Source organism: Macaca mulatta, chromosome 11 (genome assembly GCF_049350105.2).
Source record: "Macaca mulatta isolate MMU2019108-1 chromosome 11, T2T-MMU8v2.0, whole genome shotgun sequence".
Lineage (NCBI taxonomy): Eukaryota > Metazoa > Chordata > Mammalia > Primates > Cercopithecidae > Macaca > Macaca mulatta.
Window position 1 is genome coordinate 110818384 of NC_133416.1, and position 12358 is coordinate 110830741.

The following is a 12358-nucleotide window of genomic DNA, read 5'->3' on the forward strand; positions in this document are numbered from 1 at the left end:
CTATTCTTAACCATTTTCATGATTTTCAAGTGCAGGCTCTCTGCTCTAGGCATCAAGGGGTACAAAGAAGATGAGGCTATATTCTTCTGTCCTCAAGGCATTCACAGCTGGGCATGGGAGACAGACAGACAGATGTGACCTCAGCTTTCATGGCATTATGTGCAAAATTGTGGGAGCATCTTCAGGCTGTGGAGGGGCAGCACAAGAAGGCTTCCTGGAAGGGGTAGCTTTAGATCTGGACCTTAAAGGGTAAGACTGAACCTACAGGCTCAGTCACTTGTTACTGAAGTGGCATGGAAAAGAAGAAAGAATGAGTCAAAAACCCACCTGTCAGCATCTGCAAGGAGACTTTTCTTGCAGTGGAGTTTACCCCGGGTGAAGCCACCACCTCCTGCAAGGTTTCTGCAACATTCATTCCACATCTGGGACTGTGCCCACTTGTGGGCACTCCCCCAACCCTGTTCGACAGCAAGCTTGAACCTTTGTATTGGCACCAAAAGGCCTGCAGTGTTCCATGGTGTGGTTGTGGAAATGCTGGGAGGGCCGCAGGGCAGCAGTAGGCAGGACTAGAGGTGGGGGCAGAGTAGAGAAGAGGAGAGGCAGGACCGTTCTGAGAGTTTCGCAGGCACAAAAATCCCGGGCCAAGCCTCTGCCTCAGCCCCTGCAGGATATCCTGTCATTCAGCCAGGATATATAGACCATTCACAGTGGCCAATTTCACCAAGACTCCTGGATTTGCCATTTTTCCTTTCTGAAGGCAGGTCTCACCTATCTCCTGGTTCGATCTAGGAAAAAGGAAAGGAAGGGATTTAAAAGTAAACACTGAAATGAGAAAGAATTCACTGGGAGTTTATCAAACTAAGTTAAAATAGCTAAGTCAGCCTGACAGGTGCTTGGCACAGAGAAGGAGCAAATATTTCCTCATCATGCTACAACATTTAGTAATCTTTTGTCTTGGATTGGTTGTACAAAATTTCTGCTCCCCAGCTGAAACCACAGGGCAGGTAAGAGGAGACTTTCATATTTTTTTCGTTTGTTAATTGTCATGATGTGTTCAAAAGCTTGTTTTCCTCTATTGTCATGGGTAAAGGGTGAAATCTGGACTTTATAAAATACAGAGAATGTTTGCTGAGACTAAGTCCTAATTGTAACGAACCGTCTTTCTGAAGGTGCGCTAACCCGCTTGCTGCTCTCCTGTGCTGAAGTGCCCCGCTGTTGTTGGGATCTCTAATTTTAGTGCTAACGATCCTCTTTCCAGTGCAGATGTTGGCATCCTGTTTTTCATTTGTTCTAATAGTCTCATTATTGTGAATATCTACCATCCCATCTTCCTGACTGTAGAAAATAACTATGGCTGTGGAGAGATGGTCTGGGGAATTCCAGGGTGGATATCTCACTAAGGAACACAAGTATCAGAAATATTTCCAAAATCATCAGGCCTTCACTCTTTCATCTCTTCTGCCTTCCACTGAGTTGTAGTAAAAGTTCCCAGGGAGGTCTTACCAGTAGCCCCTGTGAAGTACATCAGAAGACGGAACCCTCAAGCAAGCTCACCAAGGTGTCGTCACAGAGTGAGGCCAGCTGTCAGTGAGACAGCATGTGATTTCTGATCCATCAAGAATGAATCTTAACCATGATTCTGCACCTGTGCCTGGCAAATTTTTATCAAAACCAATTTTATTACAGTTGGCTGCATGCTCTGATAATGTTTTCATGAAAATATGGGAAGCTGGCCTAATGGCTTTGAAATTTGGTAGGGTTGAGTTTGAACTGTGGATCTCATTTTTCTGTTGAACAAATAGGTCTGAGGATTAGTCAGATCCTCCACAGCTGTTTGACCCCGAGCAAGATTTTTATTCTCTTCAAGCTTCAGTCTTGCCCCTGACAGTGCTCCACAAATGGCAGTAATTATCATCACCATCATTATCTTCTTAATCACCATCATCATCATCACCAAGTGTTTGCATTCATGCAGAAATCAGATTTTAACTGATTTAAACAAGCTGAGTTTACTTTCCAGAGAGGACAAGTCTGTAAATACTGTATGAGAGAGAGACTGAGCCATTTCATTTGAAAAGGGCAATTTGAAGGTCAAGAGGTTTCTTAAGAGGGTTTTAAATCTAGCCCACAAAGAAAGAAAAGACAAAGTAATGTAACCCCACATACTTATCCAAATATGAAACCCTCATGTAAAGAAAAGCCTGCTTTAAAAAAAAATGTGGAGGTGTCATGACAATTAAAGGAGGTTAATTCAAACTATACCTAAGTGTAGCTTTGATTATTACTCAATAAAGAACCTTCTAGTGCTAGTTTGGTTCGTGATGATCACCAAATGAAAGCTCCTGGTAAAAACAGAGATTTCAGTTTTCTATATTCCACTCAGGTGCAGGAAAGAGAAAGGGCTAATCAAGGAATCACAAGACCAGTAACTCACAGGGAGACCTTGGGCAAGTCACTGCAACACCCCTCACCTCAGTTTTCTTCCAGCTAAAATGAGGATGATGATACCTGCCCTACTTATCTTCAGAGCAGTGAAGATCAAATAAGATGATACCTTTGAAAGGATGCATAACCAATAATTGTTCTGAAGATGTAAAGTTTCTTTTTATGCAGACTTTATATATTTCAATGAACTTAGAAGCAGTGGTGACATTTCCACCATGCCTAGCCTATTGCTGGGCCCGTGGATGAGCTGTGGGATAACACAGAAGCATGAGACACGATCCTGCCCAAGAAGGGGGTTTTAATGGAGTACAAAGACCAACAAAATGTGCTCCACTGGGCCAGCCACAGGAAGAGTAGAAGCTGAGAAAAGGAAGAAAAATGAGTGTAGTTTTGTGGAAGACGTGGTGTGAAACACGGCCTTGAAGGACATGGTTTAGGTAGCCCAGTGAAGGGGAGAGAATATGCCAGTTAGGAGAGGAAACAGGTACAAAGGTAGGTGAAGAGTTACAGGAGCCAGCATTCACCACCTGTGATACTTCAGACATTTTTGCCAGGAAATTTGCACCTGCTTAAATGACCTTCATCATTCAAAGGTCTCAATAACCTCACAAGTGGTTATTAATATCTCCTCTTTATAGGTGATGGCAAAGGGTAAGCAATTCATTCGAGATTGTACACTTAGCAAGATATAGAGTTTGACTCCAAATTTAGGTCTTTTAATCCCCAAATTTATTCTCTCATAGTTGCACAAAGCTGCTCCATCTTAAGCTTGATGGGGAAATGAAGAAAAGTTGAGGAAAGGGAGGCATCTCTTGCAGAGGATCAGCCTCAGCATTATGAGCATCAGGGGATCCTAAAGACAGTGCTAAATTGGGTCTGGATCATTCAATTTAGCAGTTACATCTCCACCACCTTATGCTGCTAAATAACTGTTTCTAGCGCATCTGTCTGATTTCCCCAGTTCATTCATTTAATCAACAAGTATTCACTGAGCACTGCTATGCGTCAGATACTATTTTATGGCTTAGGTACAACAGTGAACAAAACAGAGAAAGATCCCTGCTCTCCAGGAGCCTACTTTTCAGTTGGATTGTAATCGAAAGATTGCCAATATCTTTGAAACAGTAACTATCCTCCTCAGCACTGGCACAATGCTGGCTCCACAGCAGACATTCCTGTGGAATCAATAATGAAAGAACATCCTTGAGATCTGCTGATCTATGACCAATTGACCTTGAATAACCTGCTTTAAGAATTTTTCACTTGAGAGTGTATTCTGCAATATATTTCAGGTTCCCCACTTGAATAAATGTGGGTAATAACATTATCTTACCTTGCTCGACTTCAGACTCTAGCTCAGGTATGGCAAATGTATAGTGCAAACAGTGGCTCTTCTTTCACCTACAGCCATGGCAGACATTGCTTATTGATCTCAATACTCTTTCCAGATAAGATTGAAAGGAGTAAACCAGTCATTACCAATCAACCTTATCACCATCCCCGACGTTTCATTTGAGATGATTGGAGACATTCCAGTGAAGAAGACTGGCTATGCTAGATGTTTTGCAAGACTCTGATAACAGGAATCAGGAATTAATGTTCTTTTGTATATTTACACAGGCAAGAAGATGTGATAGGAAGTCTCTTCTTACAATTAGGACCGAGTGCCGGTCCTGCGCTCTCAACCTTGGAGTCAAGTGCCCAGATGGTTACACCAAGATTACCAATGGCTCTGTAGGAGTTCGAGATTGCAGGTACTCATGAGAAAATAAATGTGCTGGAACTGTGAATCCAACTTGAAACTCCCTGTCTCAAAAACTGCAAAGCATTTCTATGACTTTTCTCTTGCTCTAAGACAATAAGCCCAAACTTAGCTAATTCACAATTTATCAACTTGAGTCTAAAATATATATTGTTGACCGGGCATGGTGGCTCATGCCTGTAATCCCCGCACTCTGGGAGGCTGAGGTGGGAGGATGACTTGAGATCAGGAGTTCGAGACCAGCCTGTCCAACATGGTGAAACCCCATCTCTACTAAAAATACAAAAATTAGCCAGGTGTGATGGTGCATGCCTGCAATCCCAGCTAGTCAGGAGCTTGAGGCACGAGAGTCACTTGAACCCAGGAGGAGGAAGTTACAGTGAGCCAAGATCGAGCCACTGTACTCCAGCCTGGGTGACAGAGTGAAACTGTATCTCAAAAAGTAAAACAAATAAAATATATATTGTTATTCATTCATATTTTAATACAAAATTGACTTATCTTGTATTGAAATAAACATAAACATTCTCTTTTCATCTTGCCTGTATTTTGAAAATCTGGGTTTTCTTTAATTTGGAAAGAATTCTAGTCTTGAACGTGTTAAAAGCTTTGAGTCTGGTAGTCATATCGTTAGCTATAGACCTTGATACTAATTAGAACTCGAAGAAGGGGAAAAATGAATTACAGCATGGTTGCATTTTATGTAAACTTTGCATTCTTGAAGACCTCTTGGGATTCAAAACTCTGATAACTCAAGGCTAATTCTGGCAAAGGATGGCAAGTGGTTCTGCTCACTAGCTAATGGGTGCAGCCATGGGGCTCAACTGCAAATGCAATTTGTATTTGCTCAGCCTGTTTATTTAGAAATCAGATAGTAGTCAATGAGTTTGCTTTTAATTCCGGGTTGAAGGTTTTTTTTTTAAATTTTGCACGAAATGAAACCTTAACACTATTATATCACACTATTTTAAATTCACATTTGCTTAATGTGACCACACTGCATTCTAAAATCAAAATCATCATTTTAAATAAAAGTTTCCCAGCATTAACTAACCTAGAATTAGCAAGCAGTGGGTATCATCAGGTGGGATAGTTTTTACCTGTTCCTCCTTTTGGAGGTTAGATTCGAATATAATGATTGAAGTTCATATGGTTCATGATTAATGTCTCTGCATAATCAGACTTGCAACACCGTGATTGCCCCTGATTCTTTCTGAAAAAAAAAAAGAAAAAATTAATAAGCATATGCAGCAGTTAACCCTCAATTACTAAAACTGAAAACTTTTTTGTACTGGCTACTTTTTTGTTCATAGCCAAGGTGGACACTTGGTTATATCCCAACACACAAACACAGAAACACACACACACATACACACATAGGATAAAATTTTTGCATTCAGAAATGTTTTAGATTTAAAGACTTTGGTCTATCATTAATCTATGCTGGAACAAACTCAAGATTGGTTCTTTTGTTTTATGTTCTTTGGTTCTGTTTAAAAATCACTTTATTGAGATACTACTGACATACAAAAACCTGAACATTCTTGATGTACACAACTTGATGAGTTTGAAGATAAGTACAATCCATGAAACCAACACCACAATCAGTGTCATAAATATATCCATCATCTTCAAAAGTTTTCTCCCGCCTCTTTTTTGTGATAAGAACGCTTAACATAAGATCTCCTCTCTTTGCGATGTTTAAGCATATATTACATTATAGTTTAGGCACTAAATCTCTAGAATGTTTTCATCTTTCGTAACCAAAACTTTGTACCCTTCAAACAATACCTTCCCATTTTCTCATCCTTCCAACCCTTAACAACCACCATTCCACTCTATTTATATTCCTCATTTAAGTGGGATCATATAGTATTTGTTCTTCTGTGTCTAGCTTATTTCACTTAGCATGATATCCTCTAGGTTCATCCATGTTGTCGCAAGTTACAAGATTTCCTTCTTGTTAAGGGCTGAGTAATATTTCAGTGTATGTATATACCACATTTTCTTTATCCATTCATCCATTGATGGATGTTTATGTTCCTTCCATGTCTTGGCTATTGTGAATAATGCTGCAGTGAACATGAGAGTGAAGAGATCTCTTTAAGATCATAATTTCAAATTTTTTGGATATATAAAGAGAAGTAGAATTAATGGATCATATGGTAGTTTTATTTTTAATTTTTGAAGGACCTCCATACTTTTTTCTATAGCAGATATACCAATTTACATTTTCACCGACAGTGTACAGGTAGGTGTTCCCTTTTCTCCACATCCTTGCCAACACTTGTTGCCTTTTGTTTGTGTGCTTTTTATAATAACCATCCTCATAGCTATGTGGATGTATCTCATTGTGGTTTTGATTTGCCTTTCTTTGGTGTTTAGTGATGTTGACCACTTTTTTATATATCTATTGGCCACTTGTATTCTTTCAAAATTAGTTTCTGAAGGGATATGTGGTTCTGCCCTTGGACTCTCTTTCTGCCCATGTTCGTGAAGAGGTGTCCCTGCCACTATTCTCAACCATTCAAAAAAAGTCAACTCTATCCCCAACTTGACTGTTCATAAAGTATGCGACTGTGCTGTTAATCAGTTATATTTCAACGACGGGTTGGGGAGGACAACCTTGAATTTATCATCATGTTATTCTTAACAGCAGCCCAGTTGAAAGAAATGGAAAGAAACAACATTTATGAAGGATTGTCTCTAGATACACTAAGTCTAATCCTAGAATAAGCCATGCCCACAAAGATCTCTTTAAATAGACAATGGTGTTTAACCTCCATAGAATTGTTATTCCAGAACTGTATCTCAGCCAGCACTAGAAACTCTTCTAAGGAACTCATCATTTTATTTCCTACTAGGATATTGTGTGAAATGTTCCTTGCTGCATTATACTGCCTCTGCCACAGGCATTTCTTCATCTGCAGTGTCTCCAATAAGTATGCTAAGCCTGAGCAATGCGTTTGCTTTAAATCCACACATGCTGTGCATTTTGTAACTCATGATCTCTCCCTTCCTGCATTGACTGCTAGGACACTCAGTGATAAGTTTTAAGCACACCTCTAGCATATGCCTAGGCCTTAATATTTATTTCATCTACTAACTTCACTTCTGATAGCACTTTAGATATTTCCCCTGTATGTTCATTGTTCTCTGATTTTTTCGTCCATTTCTCACAATTAAGAATAATCATAATTAAATTTTTTGCTACCTAGAAAGCCAAATGTGTTCCATCTGGATATTTTTAATGGTAGGTAAGTATTAAGACCTAAATTGAAAGCTAAGGCAGTTCTACCACCTGAGTAACTGCATTGCTCTTATCGTGGTCTAATGTCCTCTGTTTACCTCCAAGGTACACCTTTGAGGTCAGAACCTACTCTCTGTCTCTCCCCGGATGCCGCCATATTTGTAGGAAGGACTATCTCCAACCTCGGTGTTGTCTTGGCCACTGGGGCCCAGACTGTATAGGTAAGTGGCACAACGGTTGGACTTTGAGACTTGCTTCTTTGTGTCTCATTTCATAGAAAATTGAGATGAAGGAAGCCCAATAAAAAGAAGAATACTAACATCCATTTGTAGAAATTTCTGTTAGTCTACATGTAGAAAATCTTTCTTGCCCTGTTAGCTTTCACAAAGCAATCTACTTTACTGCTGATAGAGATCTCTCTTTAAGAGAATTCCTCTGTAAGCCAGAAAAAGGGACAATTGAAAGGATATCCATTTTTATTTTAAAAGATATTTGCAAAAGAAAGGAAGTTAAAACCTGGGCTATTATGACCCCCAAATACAATTTTCTTTAAGAAGTTTTGTTGCAATGTCTTGAAGACTGTAGTTATTGTTTGGCAACCAAAATAATTATTAAATATTCTAAAAATTTGTCTTAGGATGGAATATCAAACTTTAAAATGGTAAACTTAAGACACATCAGGGTAAAGAAACAGTGTAAAGTTAATTGTGTAGATATGCAGATACACATATACATAAAAATTAATTCTGACCAGGTTTTACTGTAGGAAAAACTACTAGCAAAGTCTGAATCAATGGTATAGTTAGACTTCCGCGATCAAGCATAGCATTTGATAGCTGAAATTGAACTTTTATCCTTAGTATACATACTAACACTCAAATAGTGACTGAGTCCTTGCTACCTGTGGAAATTATGTCAAGTCTTCTTTTTTTGGGTAGGAAAAAATCAGGTATTTTCATTTATGAATTTGCAGTTCATTCCCCATCTTTTTAGATAATGAAAACATCTCCTTAGGATCCACATAAAAGGAGAGATTAGTTCTCTTTTGCTTTGTTTTTGTTCTGATTAAAGTAATACAAGAAAATTATATACAGCTTGTAAAGTTTAGAAAGGTATAAAGAAACAAAAAATATCAGTTTATATTCTGTTGCATATAGGAAACCTTAAATATTTTGGCATGTTTCAGTCTTGGCTTTTTTTTCCATATAACTTGTAAATAGTTGAATCCATACTGTATGCATAATGTCTTTTGGGTTTTTTGTTTGTTTGTGTTTTTAACTAACAATTAAATGAATAAACGCTTCTATTTACTCAATATTGCTGACATTAGGTACCACAGAGGTACTCAGCCTATATTACCTGATGTAATTTTTAAAACAAATCTTTGAGTTAGACATTTTTATCCCCATTTTGCCTGTGAGAAATCAGATTTTAAAATTATCTTTTGCCAGTTTCCTTTGGACTGGTAAGTGATAAAGCAAGTTCAAGTTCAAAGCTGCCTGGCACCTTTCTGCTCTGTCCTACTGCCTAGAGCAAACCTGTTCAAAAAGGAGAGCCTCAAAATGTGTTGGTAATGTATTTTTTGATTGGCAGGTCCTTTCTGCCTTCCCAGGAAATGCCTGGATTAGACTTCTTGCCCTAGAAAGGTCAAGGTTTGGGGTTCAAGAGATCCTGCCAATGGCGGGGCGTGGAGGCTCACGCCTGTAATCCCGGCACTTTGGGAGGCCGAGGCGGGCAGATCACGAGGTCAGGAGATCAAGACCATCCTGGCTAACACGGTGAAACCCCATCTGTACTAAAAATACAAAAAATTAGCCAGGCATGTTGGCAGGCGCCGGTAGTCCCAGCTACTCAGGAGGCTGAGGCAGGAGAATGGCGTGAACCTGGGAGGCGGAGCTTGCAGTGAGCGGAGATTGCGCCACTGCACTCCAGCCTGGGCGACAGAGCGAGACTCCGTCTCAAAAAAAAAAAAAAAAAAAAGAGAGAGATCCTGCCGCTTCTCTCTGTTAACTCGTCTATACTCAGTTTTACCTCAACATGTTGGCACAGCATATTTCTAAGAGTTTAACAAATAAGAATCAGGTGTCTTTTAAAGCAATTAACTCAGACTTCCAGATTTTAAGAACTTTTTTTGTGCCAGATGTGGTCATGATCATGTCTAGGTCTTATAGACATTTTGATACAATAGAAAGAATGTTTAGATTTGCTTTTCTCTTTCTAACCCATAAAAACAAATCTGATGCTAAGTTATTAATCAGTCACATTGAAAACAAGGAATGGCCTTGTCCAAGATGCAGAACAAAAGTCAGCATGTCCAACATAATGAATGACAAAAAACAGCCAGGAGGGCAAAAGAACACTGGGCCAGCAGCTAGAATTTCGTTCCACCACTTACTGGTTGGGGCAAGTGACTTTCTGCCTACTCCTCATTCTCCTCATCTGTCAAATGGGAGCTAAAAGTCCTACTTTACAAAACTGTAGTTGAGATTTTAAAACATTAACCTAGGCGATAAGACTTGGCAAAGTCTATGACAAAAAGAAGGACCTTTATAAATGTTTAATGAATAAATGAATCAGTGACTCACAGTCAAAATTGACCTCTGATAATGAAAGATGAATAAAATGACACGCCTTCTCTAAATCCTTTTTTAACAGATGGTAACTCTTAGAGCATGAGTAGGCAAAGAGGATTCAAGATCTTTTAGCAGGTTTATGCCATCATACTGTACTATGTGCAGGCAAATGTGGGAAGGTTCACATCTACAATCAAAAGAATCTAAAAGGGTACCTGGGCATGGTGGCATACGCCTGTAATCCTAGCTACTCGGGAGGCTGAGGCTAGAGAATTGCTCGGGAGGCAGAGGTTGCAGCGAGCCAAGATCATGCCACTGTACTCCAGCCTGGGTGACAGAGTGAGACCCTATCTCAAAAAAAAAAAAGAGTCCAAAAGCATTCTTTGAATGCTCAAACATTCCCTTCAGACAGGTCTTAAAGCCAGAGCAGCAAAACATGAAAACTGGGGCCTGGACATTATTTCTACTGTCCTTTCACTGGGGCAAAACAGTACTCCCCGTTATCTTCATCTTCCAAACACACTAGATGTCTCGAAAGGCTTCCTTCCTTTGGTTAGGGAAAAAGATAAATCCTCTACTCGGCAGTATATTTTACCTCTCACATTTTGTGGTGATGACAAGCAAGACCTTGACTATCACTTTACATTTCCGTAAGGATAAGGCCATTTCAGAGCTGCTGACATGGGTCTATCCTTCTTTCTGAGGAAGCACATTCCCAAGCTCCAGAATGGCCTTGTTTCCAAAGCAAATGGAACATCCACTTCCTTTTTAATGCACTGACAAATACATTCATATGCAACACTTCTGGGTTATTTCAAAACTATATCTTACTCAAATTGGGAAATCACCCTATGGTCAATGCTGAGAACTTGGAGAATGTAAAGAAACACAATGAAAAAAATTGTGTCCATCATCTTCTAAAATTAAGAACAAAGCATGAATTCTCACTTGGGGAAAAAAAATAAGGAAGGTGTTTCTACCTGGATGTAACCTGCTTCTCCCTAATTAAAAATTACACTACTTTACCAAATGTGCACATGGAGATCTTTCCTCACAAAAATACGTTTCTACTTTGGAACTTAATCATGTCTGAACAGCCGATATTCTATTTGGGATGAAATCGATTTTTTAATTTGAACATCCTACTTTTTTTTTATTCTGCCATGAATGGTAATGGATTTGTGTAACAACTCAAAGTAATGGAAAACGAGCATGTGCAAAGGAGTTACACCCAAACTCAATTGTGGACAAAACAATCTGATTATTTCAAAAAGAAATAGTCTTGATTTTTCTTTTTTAAGTCAATGTCATCGAATTTTCTAAATTTATTTTTTATATCATGTTATTTGCATTTCGAGGCCTCTTTTTCTTTCTCACTGCATATTTCTTGCCATTCACTATCCAGGTTACAAATAATAGACCACAGGGATTTGAAACCATCCTTTTAGGCATTTCCTTTTTTGCTTTGAGTGACAAATAATGCTGAGTTCAGTTAAAGAACATATTTCACTTCAGTTTCCCAGGAAGACAAATCCAACAAGAGCTTTAAATGGAAGACTGGGATGGATTTTCTGCCTAGCACTGTGCACCAAGCTTTTAAACAAAGGTGGTGACGTGGAATAGGCACCTCTAGAGTTTCTTAGGAGATAAAGTTACAAAGAAGTCCCTGGTCTCTTGTGGGGCAGGAAGTGTATTATCTTCCTTTAAAGAAACAGACCAGCTGTTGATTTGCTGACGGCTTATAATGGTAAAGCCTCCTGCATTAGGAAAGTCAGGATGCAAGAAACCACCAGAGTTATGGTGACCCGAGGAAATGTGATAATGACCTAGAATAGTCTTATCAGCTTCTTGAGCCTCACAATGCATCGGAAACGTGCCCTTGTAGCAAGTTCTATAATAGCTCTTTCAAGCATCATTGCTAGGAATGTCAATTTTACCATAGCTTTTTCTAACGGGGGCCTGAGATGATAGAAAATGATTTGAAAAGCAGGAAATAAATTATACTGTTTCCTTAAAATTTTTATTTCATAACCAAATGAACTGTTTTCATAAATTGTTAAAACAGTCTATCTAGGCCATAAAATGAGGATTCTTCATACGCCCACATTCCTGCTACCTTTTCTTCCAAGTTCCTTCCAGCATTGGCCAGCTCATAAAACTCAAGCATTTATTAAGCACCTACTATATGCTGCACACAATCAGATATATAATAGGCCCGACCCCTAATCACATGTATAATAGGTCCCTATCCCCAAGGAGCTCACAGACTAATGAGGAAAATTGACATGGGAGCAGAGGAGGAAAAACAATTGTACCTGTGAGCCCAGG

At 39.1% G+C, this 12358-nt stretch overlaps 1 protein-coding gene and 1 non-coding gene across 8 annotated transcripts in view; both read left to right on the forward strand.

Annotated features, from left to right (window-relative positions):
• Positions 1–562: 562 nt before the first annotated feature.
• Positions 563–12358, forward strand: part of STAB2 (stabilin 2) — a 168623-nt gene continuing 156827 nt past the window's right edge. For all 7 annotated transcript variants that reach the window (XR_013401292.1, XR_013401291.1, XR_013401293.1 and 4 more), the window contains exons 1-3: positions 563–1004; positions 4066–4199; positions 7563–7678. Coding sequence is in view for 3 of the 7 variants with exons in the window: in XM_015152616.3 (XP_015008102.3) it covers positions 927–1004; positions 4066–4199; positions 7563–7678 (328 nt within the window). In the remaining 4 variants the exon portion in view is untranslated. The remainder of the gene's footprint in view (positions 1005–4065; positions 4200–7562; positions 7679–12358) is intronic.
• LOC114671178 (U8 small nucleolar RNA) lies at positions 5285–5415 on the forward strand. The gene has a single exon (XR_003721065.2). It is a non-coding gene; the product is annotated as a U8 small nucleolar RNA (small nucleolar RNA).